A 24,666-nucleotide genomic window follows, 5' to 3' on the forward strand; every position below is an offset into this window, starting at 1 on the left:
AACAAGTAAAGGGAGTATTCCTTCTAACGCAGTAATGGCCTTGGTAATTAGGTTGAAATTATGACTAATTATTGACACTTCTTCATAAATAATTTCATCATTTATAATCTCCTAAGCTTTAACGACCGTTGATGTTTTCATTAAGGTTGTTTAAATATTCCTTGATTACTTCGAAGTTATTGAAATTGTAATCAACTGCAAACATTTTTTTTTTTTTTTTTTTAAATGAGCTCGTTTGTCTTTGGGAATTCTTTACGTGCAAGCTCAGTCACGTTATGGAGTCATCCAAAACGTCATCCAAAAGTCATCCATTAGTTAGTTAGTCATCAGCCATCCAAATGACCCATTAATATAGGTGTCATTGATCGTTCCCGGTTGTCTTTAGTCTCATCAACAGCTATGAAAATATCCTTATCTCCAATATTCCCTTTAATTAAAGAGATGACATCCTCAGTGCCGTATGTCAGGAAGATTTTTCGGTCCGCTTTACAAGGGTGAACGGTTGATTTTCAGTGGTGAACGTGGGATATTTAAACAGGGCAAATGCTACAGCATAGATTAAATCGTGCAAGAATATCGTCCAATGGACTGTCTGACCACTATTTTCTTCAGGCAAACATTGGGAAAAATAAAATGAAAAGGAAAAACTCTAGACGGAAAGTCAATGCCGACCTATTCATAAAGGAAGGAGTATAATGGAGTATAAAATGCACGGTGCAAGAATGAGAGAAAATTTTTGAACTACACAATTAAGTCAAACAATTTAAACCTCCTTAAATATTTTTAAAATAATAACGGATGAAGATAATGAACGAGATTATAATATACCATGAAACGGTTGCATCGACAGAAAATAAATTATGTTCACAAGTCTTGATGTTCTTAACTCGCATGTATACGTGGTGATGTGTTTGAAAATAATGAAGAAAAAATGCATGTGTTTTTTATCATGATTAGAAGAAGAAGTTTTTCCTCTCTTTCCTTGACGCAAAGGTGTCAATCAAACTGTCCATGTCTTCATGCAGCACCTTGTCCACCATCGCCCTGTCCATGTTCAAGAGGGTGAGGGAGGAGAGCCTCTCCTGGTCCATGGTGGTCCTCATGTGGTTCTTGAGCCTTCTGAGACAGGAGAATGACCGCTCCGCCTCACAGCTGCTGATGGGCATTGAGGCCAGGATAACGATCACCTTGTATAGCTCCGGCATCAGGCGGAACACTCCCGAGCTTATTAACTCCGCAGCAATTTGTGACGAAACCATGTCTTCTGTGTCAATATCTGCCAAGAGAAACATAAATTTTAAACATATAATGCAAAATAAAACATTATAATATTAACCTTGAATTGCTGGAAGATTGCATGGTCTGACTGGAGCTGCTCGAGTTCAAGTCTGTAGTGCTTGGCGACACGCTCAATGACACAGATCTCCACTTCACTGTCATTGACGATTGCAATGAGATCCATTGTGATGTTTGTATCGTCGGTGGCAAATCTGCTCTCAAGCTCTAATACAATCTTATTGATTGCAACATCAAAATGTGTTTCACGGAAGTAGGATTCAGTTGTTCCTTTCCACTTTATTCTCCTTGGAATCTTCGCCTCCTTGAATTCCAAATCAATTGAGTCCTCCTGGTCAAATACTGATTCCATCTCAGACGACTTCAACTCAGCAAGTTTCCAGATTGATTCAAAGATTTTCTCATCCTTAAGATCTTCAAGAGTCCTAATCACTAGGTTGACGTGTTTCCGGGCCTTTGTTAGGTCAACCTTTCTGCCTTGAAGTTCATCTGACAAGCTAGATGTGTGTCTGAGGAGTGTTTTCAACAGTTCAATGCCGAAAACAAATTCGTGACTAAAGATGCTGTTGAGCAGAGAAGTTGCTGTTGAACTCGACAATGTATCTTTATCTTTTCTCATTATTATGAGGGTCTTCATGATTCTGACCATCCCTAGAGATACAGCGTGTACAGCATCGTAGCGGAGACTCCAGCGGGTAGCAGACTGGTTCTTCAGGGTCATCACCTTGGCATGCTCCTCATCTTTACTTGTTATCTTCACCGACTTGTAGATTGCTGACCTCTTTGGTGACCCTTCAATGAAGTTGTATAAAATTTGTACTGTCCCCATTGTATTTCTCAACAGGGTTATATCTGAGAGAAGATCCTTGACTACAAGATTGAGGACATGGGCGTAGCAGTGGATGTAGACACACAGTGGGCTGCTTCCTTCCACCTGGCGGCAAGACCCTTCTTGATGCCGGATATGTTGGAGGCACCGTCCGCGGCCAGGGAGACAGTGCGGGCGGGGTTAAGGCCGAGATCCTTGACAGCCTCGTGAAGCTTCTCAAACGAATATTTGCCGTCAGTCTGGGTAACTTTTACAAACTTGAGGAAGCTCTCTTTCTTGATGCCTTCACTCGTCAGATATCCCAGTGACAGACTGAACTGCTCCGTGTTTGACATATCTGATGTCTCATCAACAATCACAGAGAACCAGTAGTCATCATCGCCGGCACAAGTCTTGACATCTTCAATTATATTTTCCGTCACTTTGGATGCTATAATCTCTATCAGCTCATTTTGGATGTCAGGTGAAGTCCATTTGGCAAAACCTCCCCAGCTGAACCAAATTTTTTGACTTCGGCCTCCAGTTTATCTTTGAGAATATGATTGTCGTGTGAACGCAGGGACAAAAGCTCCAAGAAGTTTCCTCGATTGTTTTCATTAGATTCTGTCAACTTTTCTCTTGTTTCGGAATCGCCCCTAAAAGCCAATCCTTGCTTTGCGAGGAACCCAACAGTTTGGAAAAGATACCTCAACTAAGCTCGCCACTTCACGACTTCCTCAGCATGTTGAGACTGAACATGGCCGAGAACCGAGGTATTCTTTCTCTTTGATGTGAGGAAATTGATCCACTTTTCCATCGACAGTTTGTGTTTTTTTTTTGTTAGAATGAACTTTCAACGAGGAACTGTTTTTCCATGTTTTGAACTCAAATTTCCCAAGGTTGGAAATGGAAAATTTGGAACAGGCGAAACACTTGGCTGACTTTTCAACCTCGTCATATTCTAGCCACGGGAACTTACGGAACCAATCATATTGAAAGTCTCTGGAGTATTTGTCATCTATCTGAGGACTGTATGTTTGTAACTTGGGCTGTAGAGGATGATCTTTCTCGACTTTAGGCACAGTTTCCCGCTCAGTCTCCACTCTGGTTCTGGTCTGGATGTCCTTCCGCTTTGGCTCCCTCCCGGTAAGTATCGGGTCACCCAGCTGGCTCGTGAAGACGACAGGGTACTCTGGGCCTCCGTCCACAAACTCCATCTCCTCAGTCTTGCTCTTCTCACCTCCCTGGACATTGTCGCTAGTCTCAGAGTCCTCTGCAGAGGGAATATTGTTGTTGTTGACTACAGAGAGCTGCTCGGGAGAGAAGATTGGTCCGATATCGAGATTAGGAAGTCTTATTCCATGAGAAATCCGTCCGCTGGGGTAATTTGATGAGTCGCCATTATTTTCTGTGTCTGCAGTAACTTTCTCTTCAGCAGAAACGGACTTTTCAGATCTTGGTTCAGGCAGTAAGGCCTCAACTGGAGCAGGGTCATCGGGACAGGAGGAGGCAGTGACTGAGGATGAGGATGTAGCAGAGGAAGTTTTCTTAACAGCAAAGTTCAATGTTTTCTGCTTCTTATGATCAATTTTCACTTGATACTTGCAGCTGGGGTCATTCTTATGGAGTTTAACTTTGTGATCATTAAAGTTGTCCTTCTGTATTTCCTTCTGACAGATAGAACAAATCACCAACTCTCTGTTAAAATGCGTTTTCCGCTTCCCGTGATACATTTCTGATAATTAATAAATTACTGCAACAATCCACTCTAAAAAGTACATAACTATTATTTATGTCCCTTTTAAGCAGTAATAATTTAATTTATCTTGTATTCAATGAAACAAATTCTCACGCTCTTAAATATTTCAAGAGTACTCCATACGAAAAATGTTGTGTGCGTCTTTTTTTTTTTTTTTTTTTTTTTTTTGGCTGTAAAGTACTTCACATTTGCAACCAGTAACGTTAAACGTAATATCTAACTCAAATATCCACTCAATGTGAAGTACTTTAAATCCATACGAAAAATGTTGTGTGCGTCTTTGTTTTTTATTTTTGGCTGTAAAGTACTCTTGAAATAATTGCAGTAATTTATTAATTATCAGAAATGTATCACGGGAAGCGGAAAACGCGTTTTATATTCAAAGGTTCAATCATTTATATTTATAAAATGACAGGCAATATTTGAAAGAGATATTACGGTAAATTACAGGATTTGAATTCAAATTTCTGCGATGAATTGAGATACCCGAGAGTGTTAACTGTAGTTTAAAACCTCCGTTTTATCTATTTGACTTAATTTGGCCCCAGTATTGTCTTAGAGATATGATTTATTAATTTACTAATTCTATAAATGTGCCGGTGAATTTTGGCTACTTTAAGTACAATTTGTGGTGCCTCCAAAGGATTAATCAGAATCATTTTTTCATTTAAATGAACTATAATTTGTTGGAAAATGTATTCCATGTTCAATTTTGAGAAAAATTATCTAGCTTCCTTTTGGGTGGACGTGCTACAAATATGTAATTTTATTATAATGACTCAGTACTATTATGAGTTGGTCATAAGTTACATATATATAATAGATTTTAATAATTAATTATGACTTAATTCATCTATATTTACATACCTATATGATTGGTGGACGGTTGAGTAAGGTTGTTGTTTTTTTTGGTCCGCTGAAGCGGACAAAGCGCAATACTGACGTACGGCCCTGGACATCCTTGCTAACAACCTCCATTAATCTATGTAGAGCCCTTCTACTAGGGACGGTTCTATCGGCATATTTATTCCTAAACTTTGAGAAAATGGGGGTCTCCACGGCAAAAAAGGTATATTAAAGGAAGCTAGCATCTTTAAGAGGTCGGTGTTAAAGTTGTCAGAATCATCATGACTCAAATTTTGTTCGTATGCATTCATATTCTTGATCTGGACGAGAACATTAAGTTTCGTTTGACTATGGATGGGGGGCTGTAAGAGTACTTACACTGGCATATTCGACGAAATATTTTGTTGTCGTCCAGTATGTAGCTCCAAATTTCATGGCCTCCATTAATTTCAATCCAGGCGTAGGGGGAAACTTTTTTCTGCATTTTACTAATTTTATTGTATAAAATCAAAAGTACTCGGTGAACAATAGATTCTTTGAGGAGATGTTAGCACAACAATAATTCGACAAAGAATGAATAAATAAGAAAAAAGGGAAATTCTACAAACTGTTTTCCTTTTCTAGTCTCAAAACAGTAATTTATTTGACCAAACAGCCCAGCTTTAGTGATGAGTAGTGATGAATGGGAGACGGATATGAAGGATTTATGGTGTTTATGGATTAGAAATGACGTCATCATGAATAAGTATTAGTGAGTAGGAATGGAATCCCGATCTGTGGATATTGTTCATACCTAGGGAAGTAGAAGTAAATGACGTCATTACTCTTCCCTGCAATCGTCTATCAATATTTCTACTCCCTCTCATCAATGTCATCATTCAGTTTTCTCTTACGTTCTTTTAATCACAGTTCAGATCTACGTAAATAGTAAGTAACTTTGCACGAACATCTCACTCCGTACTCCATGATAAATTACTCTCACCTACTTTAAGTTCAAATCTGGATTGAAACCGTATGACGTCACTAAATATCAATAATGAAAGTGGGAATGAAATGTCCGGGAATGAATTTTAAAGAGACTAAATTTACGGGGAAAGAAAAGACATGGTATGAATTTACTCAGAATGAAATGACCTAGCACGAGTATATTCAGAAAAACCTTACAAATAAGTATAAATTTATATATGTATTTGTAATATTTTTGTCCATATTGTCCAGATAAATAAGTGGACAAGAAAATATAAAAAATATTTTGAGAGTAAAAATATAGGAATACAATTGAACATAAGCTCAGATAAAGAACGTCCTCCATTTTCCACAATAACAATAATAGATAATACAAACCCAGGGTGTGAGTATATCCATACAAATATTTAATGTATTTTTGATGTATCTTTTAACGCTCAAATATGTGACCAATCAACACAAAAGCAAGCTATAATGATTTTTCTCAAAATTGAATCTGAATTACATCGATAATTCTCGGACTAATTATCACCAATCCCTTTATACAATTCATTCTTATTAACTCATTGGTTGTGTCACAAATTGCACTTAAAGACGCGAAAATCGATTTTCATGATAAAAAAATGATATATTGGTTGATTTTATTTGAAAAGGGGCATATTAGGGGCAATATAAGTCCCTTAAATCAATTAATGATTTCAAACTATAGCTAAAGTTGATGAGTATCTTAAATCTCCCCACAAATTTGAATAATTACTTTATAATTGACAGAAATTTTATGTGGACACACCATATATGTTTGTATTTATATTTCAGTTTTGAGGGACACAATCATCTCTTAATTAAGATACTGCTCCAATGTACCTCAATAAGTATTCTTTTTGTGAAGGTTCTTGATAGATACAGGGAGTCAGATACATGCAGCTGTGACAAGGGGGGGATAAAGAAGTACAAAGGTATAAATGACTTCCCAATGTCAACCTCCAATTCTACTCTGAGTCCAACAAGGACTTGCAATTATCACTCCGCAACAAATCCTCAGGATTACTCTCCGTCTTTTATAAGTAGACACATATGTTCAATCCGGTTTTGTATGCATCAATGATAGCTTGTATGTAGTTAAAAAGGCAGTTTACCTTTTATGAATTAAATAATAACGATAATAGCTTAGAAAAATAAAATTCACTCTGTAGGTTGTTGCTAACTCTAAAAAAACAGACACGCTAAAAAATACAACTAATTAGTATCACTTTCTATATTGGTGACAAACCGTACTCCCCAGGGATAGGTTTTCTTTTTTCCAATTTATTTCGATTTAATTACAATCAATTTTTATTTTATTTTAGAAAAACAAGATCCAAAATAAATACAAAATTATTAAAATTTTAACTTAAATTAAATGATTGTCAAAATATGGTCACTCTAGCCCAGGGCTCGACAACCACGTTAGTTTACTAGCCTGTGGCTGGTAAAACGATCGGCTAGTCTTGTGTCAACGTCTCATACGTCGAATATACCTTAAAAGCTAATACTATGGGTGATTTTGAAGTTAAATATACTGGGTGGGCATTTTAAATTTGGAAAATTAAAGGATAATGTATATTTCCCAAAAGTAATTTAGGCATTGACAAATCTTTTCCTCTAACATGTAACGGGGTCTATAGTGAAGGCAATCCCTCAAACCAACCACCTCCAGCTTTACCCATAGCCTCCAATCTAGCCCTGAGCCTGGCACAGGGCTTAATGATAGCTCCTGGTCTATGTTGTCACCTGCCTTTCGAATGGAAGCTTACAAGGAGTCAACCATATTTATCCTTTTTTTGATGTTCCTTTATTGGCGAGATGGAGTTGCACTGATTAAGTATAAGTAAACATTAACCGTTGTATTACATTTTTTCTATCGGGATCTTGGAATTGTCTTAGTAGTACATATACAAATAAAAAAAAATCCTCTCTAGGGTGACAGAGACGCAAACCTACGAATATTGAGTTCAGGAGAATAATTTATCACACGTGTGTTGTCCATTAAGTTACACTTCACTTACAATTAAGTTCAATGGGTTCAGGTCCGCATAGTTAAAAAAAACCCATATGCTCAAAATACAAAAGTCTTTAAAATGTTGGGTTTTCCTGAATAAATCCAGTTCCAATTACTGGATAAATTGCTCCATTTTAAAATTACAGCATGACACCGAATCTGTTAAAATCAATTAAAGGTATTTAGCATAATTATCTATGGAGTTATTTGCGACCTTGGGTGTGTGCCCGACATAGAGGCACACAATAATAGCCGCACGGCGTTCGTATTTGGAGGACATCCCAACATTTTGTTTTTCAATCTTACAGCTTTGTCAGCTAAATCTGATGAGCACACTTTCTAAAACATCAATGTCAGGGATATGAAGACATTGACTTCTAAACTTGTTCCGGATTTGAAATCCCTCGCCCGTAATATTTCCTTTTTGTATTCTCAAAATTAACATTATTTTAAAGTAAAAATGCCTCTATAATAGTTTAAAAATGATCCAATATATGTGTAATGTATTCGTGTTTCCTTCCCCCTTGTTCTCTTCTCTTATTTTCTTGTATATGTGTAAAGTACAGTCTTTTACCTCGTTTTAAGTATAAATAGTCGTGTATTTTATGTATGTATCAGAGTAGGTTTTTGTATTAATAAGAATATAATTGTTCCTATTAAATAACCTTTGTTTTATTCCTCCACGTCTTTCCTTTCCTCATTTCTCTCGGTCATCCTGGATTCATTGGTTTAAATAGTTTGTGTCTCCTCAACCTCGTCAAGACACAACAATATGTGCTATTCTGGGCTAATAAAAAAAATGGCAAGTGGCTACTTTTAACGGCGGCCGTGCCCTGCCTAGCCTATTTGGAAAATGATACCTTTTATAAAGTTAAAATATCCTTTACGCTGGCTATATGTGACTACATATATGACAACATACGTACGGTCTGGAAAGTTTCCTACCTAATACAGATATAATACATTTTCCCTGACTTTTTTAAATTATTTTTCAACATAGTCAACTCTAGACGGATCTTCCAGTCATGGCCCCATCTCTGTAACCTTTCCAAATAGTACTTGGCGTTTTTTCACTTCAATAACTCCATGCTAGCCCAAAAAACAGTCACCATCATTTTTCCATCCGAAAAAACCAGTTTTTGTCCATTTTCTCAAAAAAACTCACTAACACTCATGCCTCCGAAATGGAGGCAAACTTTGGTGTGTCCTGTCAAAAGACTCCAGATAGATGTGACTAAATTTAAATTTTATCTACGAGTGCTTCCATGTTCACGGTAAGGCCGTAAACTTTTCAGACCACCCTTGTATATTAATGATCGCTCATCAAGGCATGACTCATAAATAAGGACATTTACATTTAATTGATGGTCGTTAAATTTTAAAACATATATGTAGATACATCAAGTCTGTGATGATTTCGCTTATACATATGTATATTTAAAATTCCATATTCCAAGGCTACTCAATAGAACATGAGCAAACTTTAAAAAAAAAAAAAAAAAACATTTACAAAATGGCGCTGATATACTTAGCTGTAGTAATATAAAGTCCATAAGTAAACAAATTAAGTTAACAAACAATAATTCACTTTTGAAATAAACAAAGATGGAGTGTATTGTCAATGTATATAATAATTAAGACTATACTATTTGTATTAATCAACAGTTGGCAACAAGAAAAATATAAAAGACAGCAGCAACCATATGTGTTTTTCAAATGTAACAATTCCCTTTTAGACAGTCGATGTTGAGAGTGGATGAAAAACTAGTCGTACATCCTATCCTCATCCTTCTTTTCTCCATATGAGCATTATGAATAGTGATGAAAATCGTGTGTATAATGGGCATGTAAAAAAAAAGAAAGAGAAAATCAAAAATGATAACCCTGACAATTTGAAGAATGTTTTGGAGGAGATCAGCTACAATCAGCTGCAAAAGGGGGAGGGTGGGGCGTCACTTGGACCGGACCGATCTTTCCTCAGTTATTGGAAAATACCGGGACATAACTAAAATTGAAGAAAAACAATATAATTTTGTAAATAGGAAAAAGATAGTATATATATTTAAGTTTCTAATTAAGATAAATAAATATATTTATGTGCTGTTAAATAATAATTCATAATTTACTCCTCCTTCCTTTAACCCACAAGTGGAAGAAGGTAATAAGCAATGACATTGGTAAGAATTACTCCGATTTCGACCCCAATTCTACTCTGAATCCAACAAGGACTTATAATTATAACTCGGCAACAAATTCTCACAGTTACTCTGAGTCTTTTATGAGCAGACACGAATATTGAGTCAAGTCTTGTATATAAATTGAATCTATTTTGGAAAGGAACTTTGCTAAGGAAAAGAAAATTCATTCTTAGGAGTACCAATTCCAAAAACGGACCAGCTGAAAAAAACACACGATTTACATCACTAGTTATGAAGGATGATTTTTGGAAATAGAATTAGCTCTTGTTAAGCTACTGTGAATCATAGCACGGCATTACCTTGCTTACACAAAAACATCCAGTACAACTATTATATTGTCAATTCTCAATGTTTCACCTTCTTTTGCCCCTAATCAGTGTTCTAAACGTTGATGGTTTAATTATAATTAGCTTTCCTTGAGCTGCGAACACTTCTGAATAATTAATTATTAAATCATAATTCCATAGTTGGAAAGGATTGTCCAATAATTGGCCAACTACCAACTGATTTTGGGCTTTTTTTTAAAATTTATTTTCGTATGCAGGTTGCGTAGTACAATAAAGATAATGACTTGATAAAGATAAATAATGATTAAAATCCAGTGTAGAATGGACATGTTAAAAAAAGAAACCGAAAATCAACCTGAAGAATATTTTGGAGGAGAGAAAGAATATTGCTCGTGACGTTTTATTAGATCCGCTACAATCAACTGTTAGAATAGAGGAAGGAGAAAAGGATATAAACAACAAGAATAAACCAGGAAGAATTACTCCTATGTCGATACACAATTCTATTTTGAGTCCAACAAGGACTGTCAATCATAAATCTGCAACAAATCCTCAGGGGCTCCGTCTTTTATGAGCGCACAAGAACGTTCAAACAGGGTTTGAACATAATTGAATCTATTTAGGAAAAGATTATTCTACTCAGGAATTACATAATAATAATGACAACTGCTAAAGAAAAAAAAATCCTTCTTTATTTTACAGATTAAAAATTAACCGGCCAGCTAAAAAACACACCGGATATGCATCACTAGAGATAAAATATATAGAGTGCTTAAAAAACAATATCAAGGAAAAAAAATTTAAGCCGAAAGTTAGTTGAAATCGTACAAGCATCTTTTCTTAGGGATACGGTAGTTACGACACTGTATGGCCCACGCCAGTCCACCCAAGTTATGAAATCAGTTAATTGTGAGATTTTTAATCTTTCTGCATATCATCATCCGTAGTATGACGTCATTCAATCATTTCCTAAAGTTTTTAATTAAATTCTGATAAATGAAAAAAAATGTAGGCAAATAACAAAACTTATTTACTTAAGATTAAACGGAACTTGGACCTTTTCTTGAGATCTTTATATCAGGGGTAGGGAGCTTCCATTTGAGACATTATAGTTATAAATCAGATATTTTGATTGAGGATGCGTGAGAAACGTAATGTGTGTCGTAAGAGCGTGAGATTGTTAAAAATGTACGAGTCTCACTCCAACTTTTTGAGGCTTTAAAAATTAGTTGTTTTATTGTTATTATTTTATGGTATTAAAAATTTCTGGACCTATTAATAAATTGTAGCATGTAATTGGACTTTTGATCAAAATACCCATCGTTGAAAATAATATGAAAAAAACAACCCTGACTATTTGAATATTTTTTTGAAGAAGAGTACCTTAACCAGAGACTCAAATAATATGAAACGCCTTTATGTTAAAAAAGAAAACAATGATTAACCGTGGTCAACCTGAATAATGTTGTGGAAGAGAGTAGCTTAGCTTTCATGACGTTTGAATAAATTAACTGCGAGCAGTTAATTTATTAAGAAAATAAACACAAGCCCCACTATGTTCTAGCAATGATTTAGGTAGGAATTACTCCAATGTCGATCCTCAATTCCACTCCGAGTATGGCTTGTAGTAAATAAAAAATATTTTGAGGTACCAATTACAAAAAGTGCACGATCTTAAAATTCCATATTTATTTAACCCGTGAGCTCAGCCCTCATGATGTTTCATTAAATTACCTCAGCTTTGAGATCTCAGTATTACAATTTGTCTGTCGCGCACTAATTATCCCTTTAAACTTCTATGTTCTCTCAAGAATAAAATAATAATCAGAATAGCTTTGGAAAATAAGAAAACACCTATTCAGGTTCCTTCAACGAAAATACTCTTCCCTTATCAATTTTTGTTTTCACTATAGTACTTAGTTCCCAAATAGACACGTCATGGATTCTTTATATGGTTTTGATCATTCCCTGCATAAGTTCATATAATAATATTATAGGTGAGTTTGTAGACTGTGTGTTCGTAAACAATAGATCAACTGCGTCATACCCTCACCCTCTGATAACAGGTGAGTATCCTTGACGCAGACCACATTATGTGAATGTATGTATTTAGAGTGCATACATGTAGCATGAAATATGTTCATGATGAAAATGAAGGCCATTGTCGACAATAACAATGTAAAGTACAAGGATGGGCAAGCGGAATGAGGAAGAAATACAATTGCTCTCATCTTGAACGTATCTTAAAAAGTAGGATACGCACATTATATTATAAAAAGAAGATCAGTTGGACTCCATTGGTTAAGAAGAAGAATAGAATCTAAGCATAAAGTATTATTAATGTTTCATTTAATCTCTTATTAGTTATTTTTGCATTTTACTGTTGTTACTTATTAGTCGTGCGGAATATAGTGTATATTGTATTGTGTGGAGACGCTCTACATTGCAGCAGTAACAAGTTTTATTAGTCATAAAAATTTGAACAGGTACGGTGATGATGATTAATTTGAAATGTTATATATTTTTCTATCAACTAAAAGTAAGGTATAATGTTTTAATCAATTGTGTTTAAGTTCTGGGGTTTAATTACCATGGGAAATATACATCGAAGAAGGGCTCTTCCGAGTGATAAAAAGTAAATACCCCTACTCTAAATAGCACCCAACTAATTAACTCAAGATTTAACGTCACAATCCCCCTATATTATTTCTTGAATATCACGCACATCACAATACCTAACAAATAACATATTTTGCACCCTAAATACCTATACCTCCCATGTTCTAAAATATATCTATGATCTATGTACAGGGGCGTCTCCAGGGGTGGAATAGAAGGAATGTAGCCCTACTCTCAAATTATGGAATTTTTAGTTTTTCTTAAAATTTAATATTTGGAATTAAATTTAATTTTTCAAATATTTTTCGAAAAAATTTAATTTTCTGTTAATAGCTATGGATTTTTGAATTTTTTTCCCTAAACATTTTAATACTTGATATTTAATTTATGAATATTTTTTGCAAAAAATTTAATTTTTTGTGAAGTAGGATTTTTGAAAGTTTTTTGCAAAAAAATTATTATTTAAAATTTTCTGTCAATAGCTATGGATTTTTGAATTTTTTTCCTTAAAATTTTAATATTTAAAATTAAATTTATGAATTTTTTTTTCTAAAAATTTAATTTTTTGTAAATTTGGAATTTAGGATGTTTTTTCCAAAAATTTATTATTTAAAATTTTTGTCAATACCTGTAGATTCTTGAAATTTTTTCAAAAAAAATTTAATTCTTCTGAATATCTGGATTTTTGAATTTTTTTTTTAATTTAATTTATGACATTTTTTTACTAAAAACTTAATTTTTTGCGAATAACGGATTTTTAGGATGCTTTTTTTGAAAATTTTTTTTGAAAAAATTTAATATTTTAAGTTTAATTTATGAAAGTTTTTAATATAAATTGATACGATAATTTCATTTAATCTATTAAAATTACATGATTATTGGTTAATATGTATTTATGAGTTATATAACTGCAGGCATTTCAGCTTTATAATCCCACAGAATACTTATATTTTAGTTATTCGTATTAAAATAGTCAAAAATGACAACATTAATGTATGGATCATCCATGGAATATTTAATTATTGCATGATCCTTATCCCAAGTATAGTAAAGTGTAAATCCTTCATTTAAAATTCTTTGTTTGTAACTTGAACAATTTGCTTAAAAAAGTCAGAATCACAACTTGTACAGGAAATATATTAAATTTACAACTGTTATTTCCGGAATTTTTCGCACATACCTAAACGTATAATAACATTTGTGTACAAGTTGCATATTGTATAAGCTGATTGAACAAGTTACAATTTGGAGTTTTCATAAAGCCTTATTCAATTACAAAATCGAATATTAGAATAAAAAATGATTAATTGATGTTATCATTTTATTCTAATCTATTATAATTAATTAGTCATTATGTATTTATGACTGTGAGTATTTCAACATTATAATGACGACCATTCAAGTGTTGTATTACCAGGGGACTCTGTAGAATTCGGTTTTTGGAATATTATTGAAAAAAAATTCAAAAATCCACAGTTATTAATAAAAAATTATTTTTTTTAGAAAAAAAATTCAAATATTAAACTTTTGGCTCTGCAGCATAATTTAGCCGAAGGACAAAAAATTTTTAGTAAAAGGCAAAAATTCCTTATTTGGAGGTAGGGATATAGCCCCTCCTATCCACCCCTCCGAACGCCCCTGACTACAAATACAAAGTAAAATTATTAATCATCTTTTTTTTAGTAATTGCAACTTTTATGATTTGCTAATACAAGTTAAAACTTGTACACGGCATATCCTTATTATAATAGTATGTAATATTTTATTTTGCTATCAAACCCAATATGACATCTTTATTCATAGTAGGAAAATGGCCGTTCGTAAGGTCTCCAACAGAAAGCTATCTTCAGATATGCATCGCAAATTATCCGCCATCAGTAATTGCTCAGATGTCTCTGATATTTCACAGAAACTAGGGATGGCTCCATCAGAGTTCAAGAAAACTGTCAAAAACATTCTTGGTACGAAATTAATTATATATATATATATACATACTTTATTCATTCTTGTGACTTTGATATTTCTCCTAGATTTTGATATTGGTGGAGAATCGTGGTCTGACGAAGATGACACTTCCTTTGCCTATGAAGAAGAGGACGATGCACCCTATAAAGAGATAACATTTAATGTACCTGCGCCTCCAAGACGCAAGATAAGTCAAGTCCTAACAAGACCTGAGCCTAAAAAATCAACTCATTCACAAGTGAGCCTTTCTACTTAAAACAAATATATACATATACGTAGTTTTGTGTCTGTCCAGTCTTAAGAACGGTCCTCCGGACTGTCAGTACTACAAATAATTATTATAACTTTTAGGGAGCGGCTTTAGTTTTGTTTTTTAAACCAGCAGCTCCAACAGAAATATGTTTTTTTATCGCTCCTTATAAGTCATATCATTTATATCATATCATATTTTTTTTACAAAACAACGAAAAGTCTTAATCTAGAGCTTTAAAGTCTCACGGAATAGGCAAGAAGTCCACTATTGCTCACATTTCTATGGCACACATTGAATTTTGCATTTATTTTAACAAAAAAAGAAAAATTGACCTTGTATTTGAATTAGAAACTAAAATTAAACGTAAAGGTCATTTCTGTGACAAGCTGATATTTAAATTATTGGGGATAAAAGGTTCTACATATTGAAGAACGTTACGTCACGCTAAAAAAAAAATAAGAATTTAATTTAATCATCAAACATAGAATGTGAGTAAGAAGGTTTATGAAGAATATAGACAAAAAATTATAATGTACAATGTGTGTTTTTTTACCAAACTTTTATAATATTAAAATTGGATAAAATGTTGCGGGACCCGGGACTCTAAAAACACATACCCCTTCGTCATTAGTGTATAATATGTGTAATGCAGAAGTTGCATTTTCTTTGTCTTAAAATACATTAATTAATTACAACATTGATTATTCTAATTACCAACTATTAATTGATACAATCGTTTCATTTTGATTAATTCAGATTATAATGTATTTATGAGTAATGCAATTGTGAACATTTGCATTTTAGTAATTAGTATTATTATACTCAAAAATAACATCATTGGATCATTGAATATCGATAATCCATGGAATATTCAATTATTACATTATCCTAAGCCCAACCTCTGTAAATCCTTCATTTAAAATGATTCAGCTCAAACTGTACATGTTGGAACCAAAAAATTAGAGGAATAATTTCAAATTAAAGATTTTCTGTACTTGAATAGTTCTTGGATGATCGATATATTTATTAATGGTGTTATTTTTGGCTATTTTAATACAGATTAATCAAGTATAGGTATGCTATGGTCATGTCAGCGGAGTCAGTACATGAAATGCCCGACTACGACTCCAGTATTTTGAATGTCACAGACTCCAACTCAAACGCACAATTTTATAGCCTATATAAGTACTATTGAGTCAATTAAGTCTAGAGACTATAAATATAGATTTAATTTATAGCTGTAGGTAGTCATTAGTTATTTGCAGTAAATAATTGTGCCAGACATAAGGAAAATAAGATATTTAACTAGATGAACAACAAATGAAATGGATCAAAATCTATCTATTGCTAATACATTAATAAGTTCCAAACATAATATATATGTATACTCGTTACCGAGGAACAATAATACAATCTACCTCTCACACCAACGTTAGACCTAACACTGATGACATTGACAATTCACAAGACTAAGGAATATACTAGCATGGCTAGTCACTATGCTCTGCACATAATCTCTAATTTAGACATTAGATATGTTCGGGAATTGTGATTGTATAGACTATATAGCATGTTTGAAATTTGTTAAGTAATCTTATAAATGAACTAACTTTCATAAATAAATGGTAGGTACGTAATACATATTACGTATAGTCATTTATAAAAGCCCTTTACTCAATGTAAGCCTTACATTATAAAAATAAGTTATATTTACATAAATTGTAATAATTTTCGTAGTCGGAGTTGGTACAAATTTTACGACTCCGTACTCTGACTACAACAAAAAAGGCAAACAACTCCGAGCCCTGACTGTGGCACAGTATACAATTCAATTGCCCACAAATATATATTACTCATAAATACGTAGTTAGTTTGCAATTAGAATGACCAATGTTGTAATTAAATTAATTTTTAAGATGAAGAAATTGCAACTTAATATATATACAGGAAGTAACTAATGCATTGTCATTTTAGATAAGTGTAGACTCCCTTGATACTGCTGAGGATTTTTCACCGGTTGACATTGATATAGATGCACTTAAAAATGTTTTGGATTTGTATAATCATCACCAAAGAAAAATATCCCTTTCCAAAGTTATTAACCAACCAACTCCACGAGAACGGATAGAAAAGGAGACTACGAAACGCATGTAAAAAAATGGTCTTCAACTATAAACATAATTTATTATTTTTATCATATAACAATAAATAACAAAAAAAAAATTGGTTTGTATAAATAATGAAATCAAATAAAAAAATGCGTTAAGAGATCTATATTATTCAAATAAATGCGAGTATGTAGTAGTGGTAAATAGATAAAAAATAATAATGATAAGAGATTCAGAAATATGGTCCGTTTTGTGCTGTCAACATCTTCCTAAGTAATATATTCATTTGAACTTTTCTTAAATTAAAATAGAGCATTATCATTGACGCCATAATTGATGGCGAAGCATTGTTCGGGGCTCATAGTTGATATATCTTTTTACAACACCAAATAAGACTAATTTCCAATAAATCCTGATTAAACTCCCATCAAATGGCTTTAAGAATAATAAAAAACTTGCATTGAATACTACTTGATACCAATGATCAACAGTGATGTTTGAAACAAATCAAAGTAATATGTACTGAAAATCCCTAAATTTGTACAAAGTAATTTTTTTGATCGATTAGGGACGAGAAAAATTTCTATTTCCAATTTATTTCCATAGTAATTGAATTTATTGTTTACAATATGGAAATAACAATGTGTTAACATATTTAGAACCTTTTTTAGGATCTAACTTATAAAAAAACTAGGAATTTGAGGGATAGATTTGAAATAGACAGTAAGGCTTATTTGGACATCCAATTACACGACAGTAGTTCACCATCTTCCTTAATATTAATTTAAAAAAAAAAGGTTCTTTATTCTTTTAAAACTTGATTCTTTAAGGGTCCAAAATGGTAGACATCAACAATACTTAACGTCAGATGAAAACGCTCTAACCTTGCAGTACTCTATCAGTTTCCTTAACGACTCAAGCCATTGCATCCTATTTTTAGAGTCCAGTTATAAATACATAGTATTATAACATGGCAATAATGAATAAATGAACTAATATCAGTAGCATGATTATGCTAATTAATTATGCATGAAATACACATTTAAACACTTGTTTCACGCTTGTTTAGCTCGGACGAAGAGTATTGACTAGAATTTAAAACTTCAGGGACCTGGTCAAGTGTTTTTTTCATGGTTGTTTCTTTAGTTGATCTTGGACGGCGACGATTGGGTCTTTTATGCCGTTTTTTACTTGATTTTCCACTATACACCGTACTCCGACTCCGTGTGTCTTCATCCTCATCGTCGTCATCATCAATTGCAGTGTTACTCCGATATCTACGATAGCGTTTTTGACGTCGAGATACAGAGGAATTTCGAGGTAGACTTGAATAATTTTCTGGAGGTAGTCCCGCTTGAGAGAGAGAAAACAATTTACAAGGGTCACCCATTTTGATAGTGGAAGACCCTGTATACTCTTCAGTGATGACACTATTTAAGCTCCGGTTATTGTTGTCCACTGTTTCATTGTAGAGTGGGCTAATACCCCCTAATTCAGTCTGAGGGTAATGAAGTAGACTACCACCGGGTGCGGGAGAAGATGTTCTAGGATTGTCTTTTCGTATGGCAGCAAAAGTCGAATACTCTGCCTCAGAGTTAACAGGAGCAACATAGCCTCTCCTCAAATGACTAACGTTATTAGATGCGTAATCTACACTACTAGCAGCTTCCTCTTTAAAGGTACCTTTAAAAGCATCTGTCACAGCACTTGGAGGAGGAGCCCGTGGTAAAAGATAACCGTAATCCGTTGCAGTTTCAGACTTATAAAGCGTTGGAACTCCAACCAAGAGATCATCTCGGTCGTTGCTACGACTGGTATGAACTACATCACTACGAAAAAGATTAAGACATTGTGCCCCAAGTTCTCTCCGAGCAAAAGCATAATAGGCTGCATTGAAAAATGCATAACTTACACCGAAAAATATATACAGTATGGCAAAGGCAATTCCTTCTATATCGGGAGTGTTCGATATAGGACAAATGACGGAACATGCCCCTGATATCCACGTTAATGAAAAAAAGACAATAAGAAAAAAGCAAAGCTCGGAGGAGGCCTTTTGCATCACCGAAGTCATTTGATAAACTGACAACACTACACTTATCTTCAGAATAAGAATTGTCGGTAACATGGCTAGGAGTAGCGTGTTCAGTTATGTGAGAAGGGGGTGAGTGTAAAAGACAGTATGTTGATAGGGAAAATCCGAGAATGAGTGCTGTAATGAGTGCCCAAGGAACAATGAGAAGACCTAAAAAGGTTGTTGTCTTCATAAAACAATAATTTTCACCTCTATAAGAGGATAAGTCTGCTGCTCCCGAAACCAGGCAAAAAACTAGAGGTAGACCCCATCCTAATAGATAGTATCGCAAAAGGACAAAGCTTCTCTTCTCCAAGAACCAAAATCGATCATTGCTTTGTCTAGTAGTACACATGGAAGACGAAGAAGGTAAGAAGAAGTGCGCAGATGGCCTTTTGTCTTCTTTTCGAGAGGACACCTTGGTATAAAGAGTATTTATACTCACAAAAAACCACATAAGAGTAGAGAGCGTTGTAAAATGTAAGAGAATTCCAACAAAACTGCAGATAAGGTTATCGTCTGTAAGATATGTTCCACCGACGAAGAAGTATATTAGCGCTGCTGAAGAGATCCACAAATTTAGTAGACAAATTTTAATTTTTTTAGAAACTGTGTAGAGAGGCAAAGATCCGTAGACAGCAATCAATATGATTAACGTCAACAGTATAGGAACTGAGCCAAAGTGAGAAACACTTTGATGAGTACTTGAGTCACTATATTCATCAAAACCTCCAAATTTTCCACCAGGAATTCCTTTGAGTGCAAAAAACCCGGTCATAGGACATGAAAATGTAAACTGAGGTAGTTCATCTTTATTAACTCTAATTATGGTAGCAGAGGAGCAAACACCAGTCACCCATCTTTCTCCATTCCATGTAACAGGTTCAATATATTTTAGTTCCGCGGATTTAGCAAGAAGGGACACTTTGACAGAGGTGTTCCCTGATTTGTGAGTACTCCATATACCAAGAACATATGAAGATAAGGGTAATACACCTTCTTGACTTTTAGAAATAAAAAGACTAGAGTTGCCAAACGTTACAATACGAAGAGGTTGGCGTGCATGATTAGCTTCAAATTCAGCAGAAACCAGTGTTGCTGAACTTTTATAGGAATAACTTTCAGGGGCCTTCATCTCTGAGCATTCAAAGTCATTTTCACTCCAAGAGCAAGCAGTTCTTTCTTTTGATTGAGGAATAGTTGATACAACAAGAACTCCTTTTTTATGATATGAATAATCTGGAGCTATTGAGGTTATATTCATCAGAACATTACGAAGCTTCGTGACAACACCCTTTTGCCTTTCACCCTGTAAAAGTAAATCCGGATCAACTCCAAGTATATTTGCAATCATATCCGTAATAACATCTGCAAGAGGAAATGAAGTAGCGTCCATAAAGGGTACATAGTTATCAACAGCTCGCGCAAAGTAGTCCAAGTCAGAAACGTCCTTAAACATATATGGGTGACTTGTGAAATTCCTTAAAACAGCAGCACTCTCGAATAAAGAAGTTCGATCGAAAGTGGACGTATTCATTAATGCAAATTTTCGAAGACTATCGGTAAAAGGAGACGTGTAAGCACATTGAGATACATTCACTTCGTGATCCCATTGGCCATTTTCTCTACATACTCTATAAGCAAAGCCGAGTGTTCCTGGAAGAGGCTTTTGACAAGGTAGTCTCTGAGTATGCCCTCCAAGAGAAGGCTTCCACTCGTATTCTCCTTTCACTGTCTTTGAAACGAGAGTTTTAGTGCATGTTTGTGAGTTAGACGGTATAACAAGAACATCAAGATCACTAGATGAGGAGTGTCGAGATTTACATAGCCAATCCCCTGAGTGAACAACGTCAAGTCCATGTACTGTTAGAATGCTACGATATGTATCCGATGCATATTCTTCATTTACTGAAATATTACTCCATGAGTAAGAAGCCACAGACTTTCCTTTAAGATTCCAAAAAATCTGAAAAGCAATAAATACCCAGAGTGAGTCTCATTATATCAAATAGTATTACAAGGAACTCACCTTGTTATCCGAATGACTTGAACTAAGAACTTTCATTTCACAAACAATTTTAAGGATATCCCCTTTAAAAGCAATTATGTCTTCCTCAGGAGAGATCTCAATCCTCCCACTTAGAGTAGGAGAACCATTTGTTGCCATGTCGTTGTCACAATCCAATAACGACTCTTTTCTCAATCTTTTAAGTGGAACATCTGCCAAGTGAATGGGTAAAGCACACTTTGTTCTTAAGGGATTTGCTAGAGGACTGTTTTTATTATTATTTTTGAATGATTCTATGTAATCGAGAAACCAGGCGATGTGACAGTCGCACAGAAATTGATTATCAGCCAACTCCAGTTTGGTGAGAGAGTTGAGGTGTTCTAAAGATCCCTTTTCGATTCGCATGATGCTATTATCATTGAGTTTAAGACGACTAAGACGTACCAAGCCTAAAAAGAGGCAAAAATTAGACAATGTAGTCAAAGAGATGAGAGTATATTGAGGGGTTTCACATGACGTCAGCATTGTTGATATGGGCCATTTCGGAGGACAAGAAATTATGTATTATAAGAATAAACCCCTTATTCCATTAGTATTTAGGAAAATAGTGAGCTATTGAATGTAAAAATGAGAGTAACAAAAAAAAAGGACATAAACCTTACTGACGTATCAAAAATATATCCATATATTGCCTCGTTTTATTATATATCTTACACTAAAATGTATAAAAAAATACGTTATTACATCGTTATACAATCTTATTTCCATTTTGTAGATAAAAATGAACTATTAGGATGTTAAAAATACGATATTTCCCTCGCGCCATATCTATCAAATAAGAAAAATAATTGTACAAATCTAAGGATTTTTATGGATTTCAGTACATATTACTATAATTATATTCAAATATCACCCCTTATTATTGACATCAAGTCGTGGGACGAGTACCAAATTGTCGTAAATTAACAAATGAAGCTTGAAAGCTCAATTTTTTCATTAGAAATAATGGTGTTTTCCAACTTTTTACAATAAGATGGATCAAAGAAATTCATTTCAACAGTCTGAATTTCTCTTTTTTTAAATATTACCGTAGACTTATAGAATGGCATATAGGCAATGCCAATAATATTTATAATTTTAGAGCTACGAAAATTTGGCACTCAATCCAAATGAAGTATTATTTAATGCAGGTATTAAGTTTTTATATTATTAAAGTCATTTGATGAAGTTTCATCAAGATCTATTTGAAATTTGTCTATTTTATGCAGTAAAAATATCAACTTTGAGCCCCAATTCCTTCAATTATGATGCAATTACTGACGTGAAGGATATTACATTGACATAACTAGGCAATAGAGCTATATATTTGTTGATAGACGGTGAAAGGGTTAACTCCTTTAATTTGTTGGTACCATTTTGACATGCAATATTTGACTATTTTCTTTAAAATTAATGGGAAAGGGTGTTTTATTGTTAAGAGACTTGGTTGGTTCGACCCCCAAAAATGAGCGACATCACGTGAAAAGGCTCTAATTAGTTATAAAGACTTGCCATCAAACATATCTGGAGAAATGACCCGTAGATTATTCCTGGACAAATCCAGAATTTCTAGATATTTAAGGCGTATAAAAGATCCTTCCTGAATGGAGGATATTTGATTCCCTTGCAGATCCAACTTTTCGAGCCATGGCACAGCCACAAAGTCGTTTTTGTCAATGGCTTTGAGTCCATACTTGGCCAAGTCCAAATGAATCGTATTTTCCGGGAGATTGGAGAAATCCAGCGCCTCCGGATCCGCCAAGGCATGGCAATTGACTTTGAGGGCAATTGTGTGGCCAAAAGGAAGCATGGCATCCGGCACGGGAACATTCTTGAGAGGGTGACAATAGCAGCCTGCGGGACACTCTTCAGAGCCGCGGGTCGGACTCCACAATGTCAATAGAAGACAATACAGCAAAATCATCCTTATGATGCAAAGTCCCGGGGATCAGGGAATCTGATCCATATGGAGTACTTATACATCTGACAAATCACGGAGGGTCAACCTCAGGAACAACGACAATAACAACAACAACCTCAAGTCCAGAGAAACTTATTTAGGGGGAGAGATAGAAAGAGAAAGAAGAAGAGCAACTTGCTTATACACACAGAGAGATAGATTCACAAATATACACAAAAACAAAGGGGGAGAAACAGCAGAAAATGGGTTGGGGAGAAAAGAAAAAAATGACTCCGCCTTTATTTCAATAAATAACACTCATAATAACAATATGTACTTTGTACATAACCTAGTAGGGGAGACAAGAACACAACTTGTTAATATAGTATTTTTTCAATGACACCTAATTAGTAGTTCGGCTTGTAAAAGTGATCAGGAAAAAAATTGCGATCAGAAATTCACTATGATATAACGATCAGGACCATTTGCGATCATATTCAAATATACAATTTCTTTGAACCTATATAATTATAAGTAAATATATATATATACCTTTTTAACTTAAATTATCGATTTATAAACCTTTTTCAAATGTATTTTTATTAACCACATTTAAAAAAATTATTAAATATAATATATGTAGAAAAAAACTAAAATATAGGCGAATAATAAAATATATGTAGAAAAAAAACTAAAATATAGGCGAATAATAAAATATATGTAGAAAAAAAATTAAATTTAGCCTGCCGGCGAATAATAAAATATCTACAACAATTCCTTCAAGCTCTTTATTTGACATTAATAGGAACTGCTTCTCAAAGTTGTTGTCTCTCAGTTTCTGTCTAGTCATGCTCAAGATCTGTATGCCCTTTGAGAACAAATGCTCGCTCCTGGCACTGCTGGGAAGTACAACATTGTATCTTACACCTTGCTGCTTGACCGTATCCATCTTTTTGGGACGTTTGATGAAGAAATTACTCTTTAGTACTTGCAGTGCCAAAAATTCCTATTTATAAATATCGGCCCAAATCAGTTCCCACGACATATATAAGGATCGAGAACAAGTCAAGCCCGAGGTTATAAAATTCGAGACAAAAATCAAGACCAAGACCAGTATTTTTAGCTCGAATTAGTATTAGTCTTAATACCTAGAACAAGACTTTAATGTGTTGAGACCGAGACGATACCAAAACCGGTCTCGATTACCACAGCACTATTACATGATATGTAATTTTTTTTTGTAAAAATTGATCAGATTGTAATTTTTTTGCTATTTTTGTTGCGATATAGCCATATAATGATCAGGACCGATTGTGATACTGCGATCAGCCATACAATATGGCAATTAATCATCGATCAGAAAAAAACTCTGATCAACAAGCCTGGTAATATTTGATATTCCTCGGAGGTATTTGTTGTGTCTTGACGAGGGAGAGACACAAACTTATTTATAGGTGGAGAGATCCAGGATGACCGAGAGACAAATGAGAAAAAGGAATGGC

General features: G+C 34.2%; 3 protein-coding genes across 11 annotated transcripts; 1 reads left to right on the forward strand and 2 right to left on the reverse strand.

Moving 5' to 3' along the window:
• Positions 1-229: 229 nt before the first annotated feature.
• LOC139906014 (uncharacterized) lies at positions 230-4,401 on the reverse strand. The gene is made up of 2 exons (XM_071890101.1): positions 1,337-4,401; positions 230-1,276 (listed from the first exon to the last, which is right to left on the reverse strand). The coding sequence occupies exon 1, from the start codon at positions 3,835-3,837 to the stop codon at positions 2,842-2,844; it is 996 nt and encodes a 331-aa protein (XP_071746202.1). The 5' UTR covers positions 3,838-4,401; the 3' UTR covers positions 230-1,276; positions 1,337-2,841.
• Positions 4,402-12,376: 7,975 nt separating this feature from the next.
• LOC121121192 (uncharacterized) lies at positions 12,377-17,309 on the forward strand. 9 transcript variants are annotated; one of them, XM_040716061.2, is made up of 6 exons: positions 12,392-12,529; positions 12,596-12,684; positions 12,772-12,833; positions 14,621-14,778; positions 14,848-15,020; positions 17,010-17,309. In XM_040716061.2, exons 3-6 carry the CDS (start codon positions 12,790-12,792, stop codon positions 17,187-17,189), a joined length of 555 nt encoding a protein of 184 aa, XP_040571995.1. In that variant the 5' UTR covers positions 12,392-12,529; positions 12,596-12,684; positions 12,772-12,789; the 3' UTR covers positions 17,190-17,309. The 9 variants fall into 9 exon arrangements, with proteins under 9 accessions (XP_040572000.1, XP_040571995.1, XP_040571998.1 ...); XM_040716064.2 differs by lacking the exon at positions 12,772-12,833 and having other exon boundaries at positions 12,394-12,529; XM_040716067.2 differs by lacking the exon at positions 12,772-12,833 and having other exon boundaries at positions 12,394-12,529; positions 14,624-14,778.
• On the reverse strand, positions 17,195-23,394 carry Remo (Remoulade). The gene is made up of 3 exons (XM_040716060.2): positions 22,777-23,394; positions 21,247-21,674; positions 17,195-21,183 (listed from the first exon to the last, which is right to left on the reverse strand). Exons 1-3 carry the CDS (start codon positions 23,186-23,188, stop codon positions 18,985-18,987), a joined length of 3,039 nt encoding a protein of 1,012 aa, XP_040571994.1. The 5' UTR covers positions 23,189-23,394; the 3' UTR covers positions 17,195-18,984.
• Positions 23,395-24,666: the final 1,272 nt, after the last annotated feature.

Source organism: Lepeophtheirus salmonis, chromosome 7 (genome assembly GCF_016086655.4).
Source record: "Lepeophtheirus salmonis chromosome 7, UVic_Lsal_1.4, whole genome shotgun sequence".
NCBI lineage: Eukaryota > Metazoa > Arthropoda > Copepoda > Siphonostomatoida > Caligidae > Lepeophtheirus > Lepeophtheirus salmonis.

Coding starts and splice junctions, on each gene's coding strand:
- Remo (XM_040716060.2), bottom strand. CDS start 23,188: ATGATTTTGCTGTATTGTCTTCTATTGACATTGTGGAGTCCGACCCGC. Junction 21,675..22,776: donor TTCTCCAGATATGTTTGATG/GCAAGTCTTTAT, acceptor GCCTCTTTTTAG/GCTTGGTACGTCTTAGTCGT. Junction 21,184..21,246: donor CAAGTCATTCGGATAACAAG/GTGAGTTCCTTG, acceptor ATTGCTTTTCAG/ATTTTTTGGAATCTTAAAGG.
- LOC139906014 (XM_071890101.1), bottom strand. CDS start 3,837: ATGTATCACGGGAAGCGGAAAACGCATTTTAACAGAGAGTTGGTGATT.
- LOC121121192 (XM_040716061.2), top strand. CDS start 12,790: ATGGGAAATATACATCGAAGAAGGGCTCTTCCGAGTGATAAAAA. Junction 14,779..14,847: donor AACTGTCAAAAACATTCTTG/GTACGAAATTAA, acceptor TATTTCTCCTAG/ATTTTGATATTGGTGGAGAA. Junction 15,021..17,009: donor AAAAATCAACTCATTCACAA/GTGAGCCTTTCT, acceptor TTGTCATTTTAG/ATAAGTGTAGACTCCCTTGA.